The sequence below is a fragment of the Alligator sinensis genome, unplaced genomic scaffold, assembly GCF_000455745.1.
Source record: "Alligator sinensis unplaced genomic scaffold, ASM45574v1 scaffold1322_1, whole genome shotgun sequence".
NCBI lineage: Eukaryota > Metazoa > Chordata > Crocodylia > Alligatoridae > Alligator > Alligator sinensis.
This window is the reverse complement of record NW_005842116.1, coordinates 574,621-594,714: the sequence shown is the minus strand read 5'-3', so window position 1 is coordinate 594,714 and position 20,094 is coordinate 574,621. Positions and strand designations below refer to the sequence as shown.

General features: G+C 45.4%; 1 protein-coding gene across 10 annotated transcripts in view; it reads left to right on the top strand.

Annotated features, from left to right (window-relative positions):
• SRGAP2 (SLIT-ROBO Rho GTPase activating protein 2) overlaps positions 1-20,094 on the top strand; it is a 163,915-nt gene that overhangs the window by 117,745 nt on the left and 26,076 nt on the right. For 9 of the 10 annotated variants that reach the window (XM_006024744.3, XM_025205514.1, XM_006024743.3 and 6 more), the window contains exons 9-15: positions 632-829; positions 8,739-8,823; positions 11,559-11,586; positions 13,364-13,394; positions 15,543-15,603; positions 17,773-17,850; positions 19,737-19,871. In XM_006024744.3, coding sequence (XP_006024806.1) covers positions 632-829; positions 8,739-8,823; positions 11,559-11,586; positions 13,364-13,394; positions 15,543-15,603; positions 17,773-17,850; positions 19,737-19,871 — 616 coding nt within the window. The remainder of the gene's footprint in view (positions 1-631; positions 830-8,738; positions 8,824-11,558; positions 11,587-13,363; positions 13,395-15,542; positions 15,604-17,772; positions 17,851-19,736; positions 19,872-20,094) is intronic. The other variant, XM_025205513.1, reaches the window with a different exon arrangement.

The window sequence follows — 20,094 nt, the reverse complement described above, 5'->3', positions numbered from 1 at the left end:
CTTTCCCTTCATAAACCCAGAACGTGTGCTCTAAAGGCCTGGTATTGCTGTGCCATCCTTCTGATCCGGGAAGACGAGAGGGATGGCAATTTTGGGAGCCCTTAAGAACTGGAGCCGCAGCTCGAGCCCCCCAGGAATTTCTGATCTATCTGTGCAGCCTGTTCACAGGCCCGTTGTGAGGAAGGCAGCACAGATGTTGCTTCTGCCCTTCAGTAAAAGACTTAGCAGACTGCAGCAAGGTCCCCTTGTAATCCAAAGTTCATTCGATGCCCAGTAGATTTAGCTGCAGGAAGAAGAGGATGACGGCATTTCACTGTGACATCCAACGTTTTTCTTTGCTATGGGTTTAAATTCCCCTATTCCCCCTGCTCGGGCCTGGAGAAGAAAACTTTGTCTGTGCTGCAGGGTATGTAGAGCGCACAGCAACCAAGCTTCATCTGCTGCCAGCCCTTTGTTTGTGAAATGTGCTCTGTTAATTAGCAGAGCTTATACTGTGGTTACGGCCCATAGGACTTGGAGGCAGTAATACTAGTTATTAATAAAATGCTCTGGGGCACTTATTCCCTGTTTTTTCACCTGCTGCTTCTTATCTGCGTGTATTTTTCTTTAACTGTTGTCTTTGCTGGGGCAGGTTAAGAAAACGATGGAAGCTACGCTCCAGACTATCCAGGATATAGTCACGATAGAGGACTTTGATGTCTCCGACTGTTTCCAGTACAGCAACTCCATGGAGTCTGTCAAATCCACCGTCTCTGAAACTTTCATGAGCAAGCCAAGCATTGCCAAGCGACGGGCTAATCAGCAGGAGACTGAGCAGTTCTACTTCACGGTAAGGGACCCGATTTGCAAGGTGTTTGCAATGGCTTGAAGCTCTGGGGAACCGCAGAGTTGCCTGTGCTGTATTGTCCCCATCATAAAGAGCCATGACTGTTCTTATCCTCCGAAGTGTTCCCGTTACTCTCCGAGGTCGAGGTCAACTTCTCTGTGGAGGTGTTTTCGATTCATCCTCCAAGTCAAATTGGAATATAGGCACAGGCAGCTCTGCCTGCCACCAGGTCTGCTGTTTTGCAGGGTTACACAGCAGTGAGGAAATGTCAAACAAAGCTGGCCCTTGGTTTAACTTGCAAGTCCTTGGTTTTAAATGGGTACTTCATAATTTCTTTTTAATTCGTGTATCTCGGGCTCATCTGGTTTCTCTGCACTCGTGCCTTTTCACAGTTGATCAGCACATCTGTATGGGTCCAGTAGGGCCAAATGCTTTTTATTACAGGATTGGTCCTTAAGTACGTAATAAGGAGCTTGCATTGTTCTAGCAAGATTACCTGCTTCAGAAAGGAGTACAAGAGCATGATACTTTCCTAGCGTAGGTTCCTAGAAAAGGCTTCCTTGTTCTTTTTGCGACTAGAGTTGTGCATATTACTATTCAAATAATATGGTAACGTGAAATGATTTTTATGGCAGTTTAAAAAAATATCGTTTCGATATTTTTTCCTATTGATTTTAATTGAGTGTGCGGTTTGTGAGATGATCTGTCTGGGTAAAATCTGGTCTCATCTGTCTGGGGCTGGGCAGGACAATTTAAAATTGTGGAAGGGGATTTGCTCAGCTGGACACACAGGTTTGGTCTGTGAGACTGGACTGCAGGTCACCCACAGGAAAATCCAAAGCATTTGTTAATTTATCCTCTACAACTGAAATGGCTTTAAAAAAAATCCATGTTCTATCAAGACCTAATGGTCTGTAACTTAAATTTTCAAAATCATACTTCTCATTGAAATATGTGTGCCGGGAGACTTCTCCGGTCATCCATGTCATTCTGTGGTGTCATTGTTTGCTCTCTTGTAATTTCAGGTTGAAAGCAATGTTTTTTAAACTATAGTTGACATGCTTTCTCTAAGGCATTGAGGGCTTTTTTTTCTTAATACTTTCTGTACATGTGGGTGTTGCCTGGCTTGTTTTATGTTGAACCATTGCATCATTTTGTGTTAACTTATTCTTCCCCAAAAAAGTGTGAAAACCAAATCCCTCCCATTCGTGACATTCAGGCCCGTTTTTGAGTGTCCGTTGCTGCATTTTAAAGCTTTTTCTATTCCTTTTACAAGGATGGCATTGCTTATTAAAATTGCTAAGTTCTGTACAAATTACATTGGCTGTCAGGACGGTTTATATCAGGGAGTTTATCATTCCTTTAGGCAAGCCCTGAAGATACTTAAAATAACACATGAAATTTAAGTCATTGTGGAAGGTGGAAGTGGCCAGAGACACTGATTCAATTAGGAAGCGAAGGACTGGCCTGCCCAGGATCACAGAACCAGAAAAATGTTTTTTAATTGAACTGTGAGCACTCTCTCAAAGGGAGCGTTGCATGTTCAGAGGCGCGCAAAAATAAAATCACGGGGGTAGTTCGCTATTCATAGTGCCTTTTTATTTCTCTTTTAATACCTGCTCCCACACAGCCAGACCAGCCGAGTCGCAGCAGGATTGTAGTGCTGTCTCCAAGAAACGGAGGTGCTATTTGTCATGTCACATGCTGCCCTGATAAAATAACTGGGAACTGCATGAGGCTGATGTATGAAGGGCCCCTTAACTAGTCAAATCAGATAGTTGACTGATCTCCTATAGGGGGAACTGAGAAATATCCTGGATAAGAATTTCAGATTTTGAATCATTTATTTGCATGTGTGCGTGTGGAATTGGGCAGATGAGCATTAATGAGAATGAGAACAAAGCATAGTGGGCGAGGCACGCGTAGAGAAGAAAGAAAACCAAAGCGTACAGAGCGAACACTGCAGGGTAGAGCCTGATCCCCTTGGATTTTATATCATTTATATTTCAGGTAAAACCTAACACACAGCGATCAGCGGAGGATAATAAGAAAGGGCTTCAGAAATGATCAGCATCACGCTGTACACAAGCAGGGTGTTGGCTTTTGATCTTTTCAGCTTCCGTATGTTGTGATCGTCGATACTAATGGCTTCGGGCACACCTGAGTTTTGCCAGCACATGGATATGGCTTAAGACAGCTGCACCCTAACTGACACAGCACTGCTGGCAAAACTCCAGAGGTGGATGCAATTATGCCGGCAGAGTGCGATAGCTTTTTCTGTTCCAGAAACCGGTTTAAGCTACGCAGGCAAAGCTGTTCTTCTGCAGGGACCAGCTAGGTCTTTGCTGCTGGCTTCTGTCAGATGAATTGTATTCGGAGCAGCAGGTTAGTCTTGTCTGGATGTGTGGGACAGGCAGCAAGGAGATAATTGCAGCAGAGACTGGGACAGGAGTTTTCCTTTCAGCATAGGTGGGCAGACATGTATTAGCTTTTAGTGTAGCTGTCCGGTCGCGAGCACTGCACCACAGGTTTAAGAGCGGGCTGGAGATGCAAGCCTGTGCTCAGAGAGCCCGCCAGCTTGGGCAGCATGTGCTGCCACTGGCACCCCTGGCTAAAGCTAGCAGGAGCGTGCCTGCCTGTGCTGCAGTCACACCTTCATTTGCAGTGTGTACCTATAAGTGAAGGGTAGGAAGGAAAATAAAGTGTGGGGAGAGGGTTTGATTCAGAGTTAATTATATTTTTTTCCATTGATATTAAGCCCCAGTGTAGTGCTGGCCCTTTTTTTTAAGTGCTTTCCAAAAATGAATTTGTAAATAAATCTTCACAAGGACCAGGGGACACAGGTGAGCATTATTTATAACCCCCCTAATAATCAATCTTGCAGCAGTGTCATGCGGCTTCTGTCAGTGCACCACTGTTTCCCCTTTTAATCACTCACAGTAGCTCAGCAGAGTGATGATCTGATTTTTTTTTTTCTGATTTTTTTTTCTCCCCATTGCATCCTGGGAACATGCCACCATGAGCTGAAAGCCTGCGTCAGCTTTGATGCTGCTTAAAAAAAAAATACTGCTGAGCTGCCCAGATTTAAGAGAGAGTTAAGGATATGGGACAAGTGACAGAAACTATTTCCATGCAGCCTGGGGAAGCAGAAATGTCTGCATTGCCAGCGAAGCAGGAAGGTCTGCTCAAGTTTACGCCTTGCTCTATTATATATCCCACGTGACAGCTGCTTCCTGCTGGAAAAATTTGAAACGGGGTCGGGCGCGTGGTGTCAGAGGTGTGTGGGTGCGAGCGGGCAGCCAGTACACGATGCCCGCCGCCACGGCTTAATAGCACGCCCTCGGATCCGAGGTTTCTGCATCGTGTCTTCAGTCCGCCTCGACCTTCTCGTGTCTGACTGTGTTGAGATTAAATCCAGGCCAGAAATGAAATCTCAGGCAGGGGGTGGGGAGAGAGTTCGCACATAATTTGATTTTTTTTTTTTTCTTTTTTTTTTTTTCTTTTTGGCCATTTATATGAAGTTTCAGATTGAGTGCTACTTTATAATTCAGCAAGGAGAGCCTGCAGCTTTGTTTTTAAATTGAAGTTTGCCCTCTTTATTTTTTTTAACGTGCTCTGGGGAAGCAGCAGGGGAGGGAATATTTGGCGTACTGAAGAGGATATGAAATACCTGGAGCAATACCCTGTAACAACAATGAGATGAACTCTGCACTGGGCTTGTGATGCTCCTAATGCGACTCCCTGGGACACCTCCCAGCCTGAAGAGTACCTGTAGGTACCGGAGGAAAATGCGGAAGAATCTGGTTTTCTTACCACGGAAGTGCAGCCACCTGCGGAGAGAAACAAGGCTGCTCAGAAACGGCACTGTGCACATTTAAGTCGGGAAGAGCGGGTAAGACAGGCAGGAAGGTATTTTCAGGTAGCATAATTGCTCAAATTCTGATGTGGCCACGATCCTGGAACTAAGCACTGGCACGTTTTTACTCCTGGATTAATTGAGTGACCATAAGCTGTCTAGGCTCTCAATCTCATTTCCTTCGGGAGATGGCATTTCTAATTTCACTTGTTAGCTTAGCTTTCACCTTAGCTTTCACAGGACTGTCCTTCCAAAGGCAGCAGTGCGACCTATACTTAGATTGCAAGAGGCTGAGAAGCTTGTGCCCTTGCTAGCAGGTCTGCCTGGAGAGCTTTTCTGCTAGATTAGGGCCTTTCACTCACAAATAGGTTTAGACAAGGGTTTTCGGAGCAAACTGAGGTGCTGTTTTAAAAATAACCTGGGCTACCTCTGTTTTCTCCCTTCTGTCACACCAAAGACAGCTGGTAGCATGCGAGGGCCCATGGCAGGTCGCTAATGAATATGACATCTTAATGTGCGCATACAGAAATGTGACTTTGAAGGGTCTGGTACATGATGGAGCACCACCAAGGGCAGGGAGAGTTCCCCCTCCCCATAATTCTCGCACTTAATAATTCAGCCGGTAATAGTCTTGTACTTGTGCCAGTCTGCCTTCCCTTTCGCGGGTCACGTTAACGGACAAGCGCCCATTACCGCCTCTCGGCAGTTGAGGGTTCAAGTCGTGCCTTCTGAGTTTAAGTGGGACCCAGGAGGGCTGTCTCCAACCTCATCATCAGACACTTACTTATTTTAACGGGGTCCTGGCTGACCCAAAGGGTAAGAGGCTGAACAGTGAACAGTCCTGCCGCCAGAAGGATCCCTGATCACCGTGCAGCCCAAATCTTGGGACACGGGCAGACCCTCAAAACAGACTGAATCTTCTCTTTCAGCTTGCATCCCGGTCTTTATTCTTAAAACCTGCTGCTGTCTCATGGGAAGCAATATTATTATTATTATTATTATTATTATTTTAAACCATTCCGTTTAGAAATGATTTTTTTTTATAGATTGCAAAATTTGCAGGGTTTGGTCTTTCTGCCTTTTTAACAAATAAATCGGAGACATGGGCGTGCACACATGGTCATGAACTTGTGCAGCCGATTTCAGGATGTTGGGAACCTTGTAATTAGTTGCGGTTGGGGGATGCTGATGCCCCCAATTAAAGGCCCTGACATATAAGCAGAAGGCTGGATAGAACTTAAGAGAAACGAAGCTGCTGTTTGCATGCACGAGTCCATCTCTCCACAACGGCATTTAATTTCCTTAGCAAAATAGTAAAGCTGGGTAAGGAATAAAGCAGAATTGTGTGCTTGAGTTTGCCGTGAGTCAGCGATTCTTTAGTGCTGCGGCGCCTCCCTCCAAATGGCATCCTTTTACATGCTGCATCAGTACGTTAACGGGCAGAGAGATGCAGCCGTGAAATACAATAATGCAATTCCACCAAGGTTGTTCGTGAACCAGGAGGCAGGAGCTCAAGTGCTTTGTCACCAGAACAAAGATCAAACTTCCTCGTGTAATGCGCCTTTGTTTTACACAATGGGAGGAAAATGTTGCCATTTTGATTTTTATTTGTTTGCCTGCTGTGTGCCAAGTAGATAGCACACATTTCTAAAGCTGCTGCTTTGCAAGGAAGAATAGAACTGCTAGTTCAGCTGGTGAGGACTGGATGGCTCCGTGGATCGGGAACGGGAACGAGCATATTGCAGCCGGTTCCCTGGTTCCCATCCACCCCAGACTGCAGCAGTCGAAATCGGTGGCTTTACGGGTGCTTTAATGGAACAACACTGGCAGCTGGAACAAAGTGTCCCTTGAAGTTAGCCCCTAGTTTCCTCTTCGCGGGGAATGTTAGTAGTCAAGGAGCGAAGGGGTGTGAGCAATGGGTTGGGGCATCTAGAAAAGAGAGCTTGAGCAAACTTTGCCTTGCAGTTGCCCTGTCTGCACGCGAGTCCCTGGGATGCATGAAAGGATTCAATCTTCTGGCCTGTCAATCCAGGGCCTCTCTGCAGGACCGAATGTGCAGATGTCCTGGGGGAAAGGGGAAGGGAAGCCAAGTGGTAACTGATCTTGATGGGGAAATGTATTGAATTCACATCTTTTTCCAGATGCGCAGTTTGGTTCTTTACTGCAAGCTGCAATGCAGTTAAACCCCTTACTTATCTTCCTTTTGCATCGTAAAAGCAGTAAAATGCACTTTACATAAGTTCCTGTATCTGCTTTCTGGCCAGAATAACATGTAAATCCAGCTTTTGTTGGGAGCTGGCTATAAGTGTTGGAAGAGGCCAGAACATAGTGAGACCGGAACCAGTTCAAGAAAGATGTAATCATACTTTTTGTCTCTGTTTTAAAGAAAGGCTCGCATTTTTAGGAAGGCAGGGATTTTTTTTGTAGATCCTCAATTTTTTTTGTGCATCCCATATGGACCACATCTAGCAACATGCTGAAACCCTTTAGCTCCTTTTGATTTTAGTAAACATAGAAGTACCTTAGTACCATTCAAGTCAGACATACGGTACTCCCACAGCCCAATCCAAGCTTTTTGGGGTATGAAATGCAGTGTCCTTTTGGCATTTTCCATGTGTTTTCTAAAAACCCAAGTGCTATATCGATTGCCGGTGTCAAAAATTGAACAAAATGCTCTAGGTTCAAAGAGTGAGTGGGACTTGTCTGTCAAAAATGCTAACATGCAGGAAGCAGCCTCTTTTGGAAAAGACACACCTGGGGTTTGGTGAGCAGGCTCCGAGGAAACCTCTGATCATTGCTAACGTTTTGCCCGAGATTCTTCCGAAAGTCCTGAAATGTTTCCTCAACTTTTATCTTTCCTTTTGTGCTGCTCACTTTTAATGCCGCTTGCCTGCCTTCAGGATCAAAAGCGTCGAGTGCCGGCCCGATAAGAAGCAGGAAATGTTGAAAATTGCCTGAGAGACTTTGTTCTTATGAAATTCCTGTTCCAGTTTTGCAGACTCAAGAGGCACAAAGCAGCATCTAGCTTTTTAACCGCTAATTAAAACCGAAGCCCTGACCTTTTTTTTTGTGTGTGACTGATTTGTCACCGCACGCTACCAGTCAAGGGACCAACAGTTCAATTCTTCCTGGCTCTTGAATCTTTATTCTGCAAAGTAGCTTAATAATGCACGTCTTTTACTTAATTCTTGCCACTCTTTACATATGTGCATAAGGTGCTTTTTATCGTTATCTGCACGGTACGAGCAGTGTGTGTAGCACTTTAGAATTACTTACCCCAAGGACTTTGCAGTCTAAATGTGACATCACAGTCGCCTGTAGTGTAGTGTGTTTATTGTACCATAATGGTCATCCCTGTAATAGGTGAGAAGAGGGACTATAGGAAATGCCAAATGTCTCTTGAGCCGTCCCTGCTGTAATCCCAACTGCCAACCCAATATACACCATTTTGTACATTTGAAGCACTATGAAAATGGGTACTATATTAACCTCTGGAATATGGGATGGAAGAGTCTTAAAAAGAGCATGTGAAGAGCTGGGAAAACCTGAAGTAGCAGCAAACGGCTTGTGGTATTGAGCAGAATAAAGCTGATCTCAAATGGCATCTCTCCTCCATCCCCCCCATCCCTGTTTCCTTATTGTGTATCATCCAGAACAGAGGCAGCTGCAGTATCTGATGGGTAAAGTGGGGTGAAAGAGGTTAAGTGAGAAAATAAGCACAGTAGCAGCCTTTTAGTTTGGTAAAACAGATTGTGCATTCAGTTGTCGCCGGCACGTGATAGAAGTGCGTTCCCATTTCTCTTTGTCATGTCTGGAGAGCATGGCGTAAGACAGCAGTTCCCGTGTCTTGGAAGTGCCAAAAACACAGCTGCAAATCCCAATTCAGACTGTGGCATGAGAAACTGGTTTGCAGATATCTGCAGCTCAACCCACGTTCCAGATATACGCAGCACCCTGGTAGAGTTCGTACTGAATATATGCAGGCTAAAAGGTATCGCCTGAGAAATAAACTGTCCACTGATGATCATCTTCTCTCCTTTCTTTCCATCTCAACAGAAAATGAAAGAGTATCTGGAAGGCAGGAACCTGATAACTAAGCTTCAGGCCAAACACGACCTCCTTCAGAAGACCCTGGGAGAAAGTAAGTCTGGGACCCACTTGTCACTCGATTAGCCTGTAGTTATTGAATTAGGCAGCTGACTGAGCATAACCGTCCCGGATTACTGATGTTAAGTGGACATATTCATGTTTTATGAATTTATTTTCCCAGCCTGCTTGGTACAGAAGCCAAGTGTCCTACATGGCTGCTTGAGTAATGGTGAAAGGCAAATGCTTAATGAGGCACTAATGTGCATTGTCTATTTGTTTAAATGAAGCGTATGCCCACTCAGGACCCCCCTCCCTCCATCTACCCACCACTTAATAATCATAATTGGGGTAAACCTTGTGATTTACTGTTTACTGCCGATCTGAGGAGCGCTGCCTCATTAGCTGGGTTGAGAGGCGTAGTTGCATGGTAGATTAGCTGCTTCTCACCTCTGTGTTTTCAGTCCAAACTTGCAGGCTCAGGCAAGAGAACACGATTTGTAATTCTGCTCACAAAAACCTTGAAGCACAGAAAACACACTGCCTGTTAGCAGGACCGTGGGTCGAGGGCTGCGGCAAGGTTGAACTAGACCCATCGCTTCCGGGGTCAGAGCTAGGACTTTCTCCCCATGACAGGGACAGATCCTGTTGGCTGAATACGCTTTACGAGCTATGCATCCAAGTCTCCGTGTCTGGCTAGCCTGTGTGCAGGGGATTGGGAGTCTCAGTAAAAGTCTTCCTTTACCAGAATTTAAGACTCGGCTCCTCTATGCTAGAGCGAATTCCACACTGTTAATGATATCTGGGTCTTTCCGAGTTGGAATTTAAACCATGTGTGGTCCTCAAAGTGCTTTGCTTTTTGGCATCAGAGATGTCCTAGAGAAAAAACAAATGTTGTAACTGAGGCTTCATGGTTCTTAGCACCTGAGCCTATAGAAAGTGAGGCGAGATGTGCTTTTTGCATTGTCTCACTTAGAAATTCCTATCTTTGCAGCAGTCCTTTCAATGGAAAGGGGGGAGTGGGGGACTCAGAAAAGCTGTCTGCTTCAGGCATTTTTCCTCTGCCTCTAAAATGCTGCCAAATGACATCCAAGCTGCCCCTGTGACTAATCACATTCCTGGGTCATAGCTGACCCCTGCATACCAAGACCATTTCCCCTTAACCCGCCTGCCCCCTGAACTGACGTCTGGTGCTGGGGTGGCTAGTAAGAGGCAAGCTTAATATATTTCTTGCATCTCTCACTAGCTGAAGGCCCCTTCTATTGGTGGTTGCTTTGCAATGCTTGGACTTCTTTGGAGTCGAGCTTGGTGAAGTGATCCCGGTGCGTGTTGCAGTGAGCTGGAGCAGTTAAACAAATGGACCTACTCGCTGGCATGTGGGAGAACAGAGGAAGCTGAGGACATTTTGCCTCCCATCCAAAGCAAGCAGACCAATGAGACCAGCAGACTCCCAGCTCCATTTCTTAAGTGTCACTCAACTGGGCAATGGGCCAGTTGAGACCCTTTGCACAAGTCAGGGCAGGGTTCCCATAGACGCTTTGCTGGCTGTACTGTGCGGGCAGACGCATCTTGTGGCACTGGGGAACGCGTGCGTTTCTGTTGCATTTCTTTCCCTTTAGGTGACGTTTATTATTTCTCCTGCAAATTGCCCTAATCTAAAGATGACGAGTTTGGGTAATAAAAATACCAGCAGGTCTTCCTATCTACAAGTAATTATGTCCCTGTCTACTGTATACATTTGTCACCGTAATGTAACAGCCCCTCGATGTTGGCAACACCACATAATTTATATGTATGAATATTCTGCGTTGGAAAAGGGACAGATGGTTAGAAGCTCTGGTCGAGAAATAACATTTTTTTTTTTTTTTTTTAATACATTAGGCACCATTTTGGGTAAAGCAAGCTTTTGTGGGGGAGGGGGAATTAGATGCTCAAGATGTTCGGCCCATTCTTGGCAAACAGCGTTTTGCCCCATTCCTTCCCTTCACCCCTGTCTCTGCATAGCAGCAGGAAAGCATTAAGCTCTAGGGAAAAAAGAGAGCGAGATCCACAGGTGGGGTAAGTCAGCATTGCTGCATGGAGATTGATTTACGCCAGCTGAGGGACTAGTCTGAAATGCTGGGCTCCCAAGGGCACATCCCAAGTACTTTGTCTCCCTCACTCCTGACGGTGCTGTTTTAAATAAAATGCTGCCTGTCTCAGCAGCTGCCCTGGTAGCCGAGCCCTCTGCTTGCAGACCGCATGGAAGTTAATGGAACAGTTTTGCAAACATGATTGCGGAAAATATCATTTAGAGCTCTGCCTCCCAAAGCAGCTACAAGCTAGTGCCTTGAGGCGGTGGGCTAGCAAGTCAGGCAGTGTTTTCAATCTCACTAAGTGCTTTCCGAATCTCTCCCCCCACCTCCAGCAGCCCCCCTGGGGAGGAGGAGGAGGGAGGGGCTAGGTTGACAGGCTGAGTGTTTTTTGGCAGTGGAAGTCAACAATTAGAGCGCCCGGGGAAGCACTGTTCAGAGACAACACTTTCCGAAGAACGGGTTTCTGAGCAGCCGGAGCTGTTTTCTGCATTTCCTGGTCAGCCACCGAGGAGCCTTGCCAACAGGGATGGGCTGACAATCTCAATAGCAACGGCTGCTGGGGGAAGCAGCCGCATTGTCGCTCCTACAAGCCCTTCTTCCTCCCTCCCAGCCCCCTGCTTTCCCAGATGGGGATTTGCACGTCTGTCCAAGGCGTTTTCCCCCTTCCTTTCCCCTGGTGCGAGCCTTCACATTTCTTCCTTTGTCTCCCTAATAGGTCAAAGGACTGACTGCTCTCTTGCCAGGTAGGTGTGGCTCAAGGAAGCATTGTTATACAAAAATTCCCTTCCAAAAGGATCCTGAACACTGACCAACCTTGGGCCTGCCAAAATTAGCACGGTGAGGTGTGTTTAGCAAATACCTGAGCTAAGTCCTGGGAATGAAAAAAATATTTTTAACCCACCGATGCCTTTGCCTACTCTGGCACTCAATGGTGCTTTGAAAGTGTGCTTAGTTGCATATCATCCTAACGCTACAGCTAAACATGCCTCAGCCTTGTCATCTTGGCAGGGCTTTTGACTGCAGGCTTTATCCTCACTGTGGGGACAAGCCACCAAGGACCGTGCTTCAAGTGCTTTTGATTGCTTAATGGGAGGTGGGGGCAAGTAAGGGGGAACGGTCGTGGAGGGGTTTTCTTTCCCTTTGCCCTGCTGACCCCATCCGGCCTGACATGGAATTGGATTGCAGCAGTACAGAGGCCACGGAGAATAAACGTTTTGTTATAGCTGCGGCCGAGCATCCATCACGGTGCCATAAAAGTCACTGTGTATGGGAAAATAAGCCTCTCGTGGTGGTGGCGGGGGGACACGGACATGGCTTCTGATGGGGGTTTCTGTGGAAGTGCACAAACCTGGGTCTCCAGATTTCTGGTGCTGGGGCTCAGTTGCCCATGAGGAGCCAGAGCAAGGGTTGTGCTTCTCTGCCGGCTTAACAAAGGGAGGGTGATTATTGCTCATCTGAGATGGTTTCTTCATCTCCCATTCCTCATGGTAAGCAGAGCTGACAGGGCCTAATTAGAGCCTGACATCTGTAATAATAAAATATTATTCACTGTGAAACAACTTTAAATATTGAAGAATCATTTTTGCTAATGGTCTAAAATACACCTCATTGCCTGTGACAGCCCATGAAATCTACCTCCTCACTTTTCTCCTTCAGCATGTGTGGGGTGGGGTTTGGGGGGTTTTTTCCACTGAATTTCTGAAAAAAGTCACACGCATCACTGTAGGTCTTAAATGCAATAAAATCCCTTTAGTTAATTCAGGAGCCATCTGCCCTGGCAGGAACTTGGACTGGATGATCCATTACGTCCTTACTGCTTGTGATTCATTTTAACAGGAAACTGTCAGAATATCCAAATTCCACAAATAAGCTAAGAGGAAAGACTTCCAGGAGAGGAGGCTCGCATCCCATTTTGATCAGGCACTAATACCTCCCAACACAAATAGTAATCAGGGGGCCATTTGGAATCGTGGTTTGATTTGGAAAGGGTTTAATGTGGCTGTCAGGTCTTTTTATTTTTGTCATAGGTTATAATAAAGAGCCCATTAACATGTCTATATCAACAGCACAGAAGGAAGCAAATTTGCTGCTCTCCCTTTCCCCCCCACCCTGCTTCTGTTTAAATCACCCAGCATAATGGATCTGCTCTGGAGAGGTGTTTTTTGCAGATTATGGCCAACTTCAGCTAAAGCGAGGAGGTTTATATAATGGATTTCCATATGCTGGGAAGTAAATGGTTATGTGGAGCCTTGTGTCAAGGCAGCAGGCTCCCCTGTGCCAGTTTCAGGATTACAGTGCTTTTATTTTAAATCACTTAAGTCTTTTGCAAAGTTCCTGTACACTGACTGAGTGTAAATCATTCCTGTTGGTTTCTGCATCTGGCTCCTTCCCCCAGCAAACACCAGAACAGTGTGAAACCCCGCACGAGTGAGTCCTTCAGTTGTCAGTCATCATGGTGACTTTTCTCTCTCTCTTTTCTCTCCCTTCTCCATTGATGGCTCATTCTGGTCTTCTGAGCAGTGGCAGGCGCAGCTCTACCATAAGGAAGCAGGTAATAAAGAACTGCTTGAATTGTTAAAAACTTGCCGTGTTCCCCCAAAGGAGCTTTTGTAATTTCCAGCAGTTACAGCGCTTGCACATCCATATCCCCATCCAGCAGAGAGTCCAAAACATTTTGCAAATAATAATGAGGTTAACGTAAGAGCCTGATCTGTGAGAAGGATCATATTATCCCTGTTTTACAGGTAGGGAAGCAGAGGCACAGAAGTTGAGTGGTTTGACTTGGTGCCACGTGCATTGGCAAAACAAGGAACAGGCTGCAAGCCTTGGACCTCCCAGCTGTCCGCATCACCCAACTGTCTTCCCACGTTTATGTGGCCTTATTTTGTCTTTGAGGGTCCTCCTACTAAGCAGTGGGTGGGTTGGCTATGATCAAGGCATGCAAGTTGCAGGTTGAATTAGACCTCTTTGCTGCAGGTGAAACTTTCAGCTGGGACAGAACAAGGCAATGTATTGATTCGGTGTCTACCCCTGTGGCGTGCATGTGGTTACATCAAGGTCTTCTGGTTGGAATATAAGGCCTGCTCGTCTGTGGCACTATCATCACCTCTAGTGGCTGCAGCCTACATAAGCAACAAGCTTGAATATTCCTATATTAAAATTTTGGCTCCTGCATTCCTTGTTTCTTGCTGGCATGCATTCTGTTTACGCTCCTATTAGTGTCTCCTTACTTTTTTACTTCATCCTTTTGCAGTTTTGTGAACTAGATCTGTAACTGCATGCTAGCTGTACCTTTTATTAATTATAAAAGCAACCTCAAGGATTTTTCGGGGGGCGGGTCTTCTTTCCTGTCCACAGCAGATAATTTATTGCCGTGTAAACGTTGGCTTTAATAACAAATGAGCTAAATCATGCTCTTCTGCAGTATGGAGGAATTTGAACATTATTTTTTTTTCACATTAGTAAAAAGAAATAAATAAAGCTTCATTTCATCTGCTCTTTTTTGGTCACTGTCTAATAGTTTGTAAAAATCTGCATGCGCTAGCATTTTAAGATGGCAAGAAAGTGCGTTGTCATTTCTATTTGAAGTCATTGTCCATAGCAGGATAACCAGCTCCATGTGCGTCTAGTCACTAAGCTCGTAGTTTGAGGGTAAAGCAGACTGTGTTTTACATCTTTTTTTGGTGTTTTGAGGAATTGCAGGCAAAATATTTGTGCCTTGATCTGTTTCGAGCAATAATTATAAGCTACACATAAAAAGCCAAAATGCTAGTTTTTGGAAAGTTGGTTTTCATGGTGCATCTGAAGATGTTTGGCTTTACAGTAATTTAGCATGAAGGCTGCCACGGGCTGAAGTCAGATTAAAGGTAGAGTAGTAATTTTGGTGGGGATATTGGTTATGGAATGGTCTGCAGTATGATTTGAATGTTCTTTTCATGGGCGAGGCATAACCTGAATGAAAACCTGGCTCCTGATTACTGAACGGCGCATGTAGAGAATCTGAATTTCCTGTTCTCTGCAGGCTCTCCGTGCAGAGCTGAAGCTTTTGAATCCCCTGGACTCGCTCGTCTGTTGTGGAGATTGTTGCTTTGTTTACATGCTCTAAATGGATCCTTTCCTGTACAGAAAGTGAAATACTTGCCTGTCTGATTATTGATAGCCATATTAATAAGTCATGTTTTGAGCTGTCTTGCCAACCTGCTCTCTAGCATGATTGGACCGGACCTACTGTACCCTCTGACTTGGAAACCTAGACAGAAAGCCAGGCTATTTGCAAAATTGGATCTCTCCATGGTGCATGGTAACCTAAATGCTCGCATGTGGTTGTAACAGTTCTTTTGACTGTGACCTGACCATTTAAATTGCACACTGGGTTGAGGTTTTAATTGCTTCTGGGGACACAGAACATGTGCTTTCCTCTAATGTTCCACTCTAAAATTAGCTGGATACATTGATCTTGCTATTTTGAACTTTGTTAACAAACGTTTCCTCATGGGCCAGTTTAGCTGCAGATTTCCCAGGTGTCCCAAAACACTCCCGTATTGTGCGCTCTGTGGGTATGGCATGAATTCTTCCCCCATCCCTGGCAGGCAGTGTTGCTCTGCCAAGTTGGCACATGGATTTCAGTGTTGTGGAGTCTTTCTTTTTCCCCTTTTTAAGCTGTGCATTTTGACTATTAATTGTCTTCCTTCTTGCTCAGGATTCCAGCCAAGCCATTCCCCTGGTGGTGGAGAGCTGCATCCGATTCATTAGCAGACATGGTAAGTTCTCAGGCAAAGAAGTGTTTGATTCTCTTTCTGGTGTGCGCTCAGCAAAATGAGGCAGGGCCCTGAACGCTAGGAAGAAGGAGCCAGAAACCTGTATTTGGGCCCCAGCCCCCAAACTCAAGGAAGAGGAGATGCAAACGTCAAAAGTTGAAACAGCCCATCAGGTTAATCCCTCTCGAATATGCTGAAGTCACCTTTGAATGCTTAGCGTAGCTTGGTACCACACGTCTGCGCAAGGTGATCGCAGGGTGGGCATGGTGAAGAGAGGGGTGTGCAGCACGGTACACTTGCATATCCCACACACGCGTAGGTGCTGTGTTGCTGCCTGTACTTGAGCTGGGAAATGTGGAGCGTTCAATGGTGCCTCCTCTCTGAGTAAGGAACTATCGTAGTTTCCTTAAGCTTCATTCAGCACAAGTTCCTTATTCACTTCCCTTTAGTCTCACGTGAAGCTGTAGTTGGGTCTCCGACAGTATTCCCCTCCTGAAGGAATTGGCCCTTCACCTCTTGCTGTCCGTCTTGCCAGGTTGTGGGTGTTCCTGGGCCTTTGTTTTTAAGGGTTGTGACCTGCCCCACCTCTGAATATCCACACATCTCCCCCTGTTTGGAGGTCTGAACTATGGTCCTTGCCAGTAACACCCAAGTGACCCTTTGGAAGGTCTCAAATGCAGATGTATTTGCTTGCTTGTTGCAGCAGTGTCTTGAAAGGCTACAGGGGTGTAGGTTGTACATGCACATATTTAAGATTAACACCGTAGCCCTCAATGCTGGAAACTATCTTCTGTAGATATTATTGTAACTCACGTGCGGCCTTCGTGTTGTTTAGTAATGGCATGAAAAACAACCACTCGTTCATAAACTTGTATATGTGCAGGGCCCAATCTCATCGAAATAGTATGCAGAACCAGATAACAGGCCCACTTTCACTTCCTTTTGTTTTGGTCATTCCTTCACTGTGGAAAGTGTTGCGTTGTGTTGCTTTCTCTTCCTCACCCTCACCCCCACCACTTCAACATGTACTTATGAAAAGTACAATTTGAAATCGGAGAAAGCCAATTCGTGTGGCCAGAGGAGAATTATAAAGGATTGACTTCTTGATACGTTCACACTATGGGAACCAGCTTTGTTACGGATTTTAAACGAGTGTTTTCCTCTAGTTAATGGTTGGATTTCAATTTCACTTGTGCTGCATTTGTGTATACATGTATTTGTTCTTAATTTAAGCATGCAACGTGATGCATGTATAGATGAAACCAGGAATAAGTATGAATCCTAGAATAATTGGACGCTACTATCTTGTGATTAAAAAGTACCAAAAAATATGAGAGAGCACGAGCCACAGATCCAGTCTAGCTGGCTTGCTTGTTATGTGCACGTCACTGTAACATGCTCGGAGCTTTGCAAAGAGCCCATGTTCCAGGGGGCTTATGATACGAAGGGGAAGGCCTGCTTCCTTGTGTTGAAACTCCTTTATGCATGAAAATGTTGGACTGCAACTTTTGCCATTCATATTTCATGTGCCAAGAAAAATGTTTTTATAGTAATATACCGCAATACTTCACCTACTTGTCTATTGCTTTTAATGACTTTCTAATGTCTGTTACTCTACTGGAATATCTTGCGCTCCCCTCGAGTTCCAGGTATCACATTAAGTCGCATTAAATTCTGTAATTCCAACTGGATAAATTGCTTTTTGCTTCTTGTCCTGAACTGGTTTCTAATGTTGTGTTTCAACAAGAAATGGGTTCTGTGTTCTGCTCCAAAGAGAGGCTGCATTTCCAGAGCGGGTTGCTTTTAAGCTAGCCTGCAGCTTGTATACATGTCTGTTAGGTTTGTAAAGTGCTTTGGGATACTTCCAAGATGAAAGAAGTTGTGGAAAAAGGTTAAGATACTATTACTTATTATTCCTGTAGCGTACTGGCGAAGTGAATATTTTTTCACCTTCTTCCAACATGTCAGCTCTGTTCTGCCTTGCAGTCTTGCTCTGAGATTTTGTAGGAGGAAGTTTTTACAAAGAGGGGCAGAGCATTTGGCCCGTCTCGGTTCTGTTTATGCTGTTGTACCGATAGGACCCCGTATAGACTTACATGACATTACCTTGGCAGAAGTGGAATTGAGTTGGTCTTTGACTTTCCTTATGGTTTTTCCTGCTGTTCTTTATAGGGTTGCAGCATGAAGGGATATTCAGAGTGTCTGGATCACAGGTTGAGGTGAACGATATCAAAAACGCATTTGAGAGAGGTAAGGGGCATCACAGAATCAGTTGCCACATGCTTCCATATACTGCAGTAACCATTGTAAAATAGCTTTGCCGTCTTGAATGCAACGGATGGTGTTATATTTCATTTTTGAATGCTGACCACTATATAAGTGACTCGATGCAGAGCATTTTTCCAATGCTTGTTAACCGTGAACATCTGAAGTCACTTGGCATTACGTTACACATCTTGTAACATCACCGTCTAACAATCATTCAGAATGTCATCACCTGCCATGGCTGATGGTTTAATGACTCCGTGCATCCTTAAAGGTGCAGAGCATTTCCTCAATAGGAGTAATTGCCTTGTCTCATTTTTTTTTCTGTCTTGTAAATGGCTCCTGTCTGCCTTCTGCATAGCCCCTGGCCCTTGGTGCAATTTCATGCAACTGATGACTTTTGTGAAGCTCTGCGCCTGCTTTTAGTCTAGACATGACCGGCCAGAGAGGCGTTCTCAGGTCACTTTTCGTTTCTTAAGAATTTTAATGCAGTTTTCGGTGTGTATGGGATTGGCCCTCTGACCCATGAGTTCATAGCTGGCCCAATCTCCTTGCCTCAGATGGACCAGAGGAGTTGGTTACCTCTGAGATCCTCGCAGCCTCATTTGGGACTCCAGAAATCATGACTTTTGGTGCATATCATTTATAACACAAAACATATGTTTTCACATGCGCTTGTCTCTCCAACACGTATACCTAAGCATAGGAAATTTCCACTGCCATGTATACCAGTGGGTGTGTGTGTGTGTGACAGATCTTAGAGATGTCACCCTGTTCTCCCGAATGAACTGGAAGATCTCGGAGAACAAAGGAAGTGTGTGCATGCCTGTGTTAGAGGTTGAGGGGGAGGTATGGTTAAGGGTCTACAGCAGCTGACCCAAAGGCTTTTATTTTTGTTTTTTAAAGTAAAGGACAGGTGTCAGGCAACGCTGGGAAAATAGCCTCTTGTTCCAGCACCACCCCACTGAAATAAATAACATTGATTTTTTTTAGCTTGTCCCTCTGAAGCAGATGATGTAGAGACCTCACAAAGTTAACAATAATGTCTGTGCAGTTTACTACTTCATCCAGAACCCACGGTGGCAGTTAATATCAAGGATAATGCTCTGCTTCGTAGTGGCCCATTTATTATCCTGTGTGTTATTAAGGTAATAGGCGAGCTTTGGTAATTTCAGTCACATAATGGATATATATAGCTTCGATTTGAGGTTTGCCCCATCATTAAATCTAATTATATCTGATAGGGGATTTTCCGCAGGGAGCAGTTCCTGAAGTGGGTATCTTTTTCTTTGTAATACAGACAAACTACAGCATATGTACAATCACAAATGAACTACCCCACAAGCCCTTCTTCTTCTGCCAGTCCAGCACAAAACATCTGCTTCCTTCCAAGCCCAGCCATGGCGGCAGTTGGCAAAAGCACCACCCTCCTATGTTTGCTGATAAATCCAATCCAAAATGAAGCACAGACCTGCCTAGGGCAGTGCTCTCAAACCCTCTAATGCTGCTACCGTATGCTGGGTGCGTTGTCTCCTTCCTCCAACCAAAGCATTGATTGCAAAAGCCTACTGAAGTTACGGCTCCGCTTCTCTCATGCTCATGGGTGGGCAGCTACAGCGATCCGATTTTTTTGATCGGGGGCATATGACGACCTTGTTGTCTGCAGGCTGCTGTTAGGGGGCTTTCTTCTCTTGACCGCTGTCTGTAAAGGGAGGGTCTCCCTCCCTCCCCTTGCCTGCTGGGCAGTCAGGTATATTTGGGCCACCTGGATCCTTTTCCCTGGCCAAGACCTTTCCTTCCAGCAGGGTAGCGTTGGCTTCTTCTCCGGCCTTGTCATTCTCTCCTCCTCCTCCTCATGTTCTTGTAACTAGGGGAGGATCCACTGGCCGGGGACCAGAACGACCATGATATGGACTCAATCGCAGGGGTTCTGAAACTCTATTTTCGAGGGCTGGAGCACCCTCTCTTCCCGAAGGACATCTTCCACGACCTGATCGCCTGTGTCAGTAAGTATGGGGAGAGGTGGTCTTTTCTGCTTGAAACACAAGATGCGAGAAGAAATGCATGGGTCCTTTTTACTGCCCCCAAACCTATTCCTCCTCTGTCTGCCTTTGTCCCTCTGCCCCTGATCTAATTAAGGTAATTAGGGTAAACTTTTGCATGGCACTGAGAGTGTCAGTTTTATTTTGCAATGCAGCTGAGAGCGCTTTCTTGAGCATCACCTCTCCA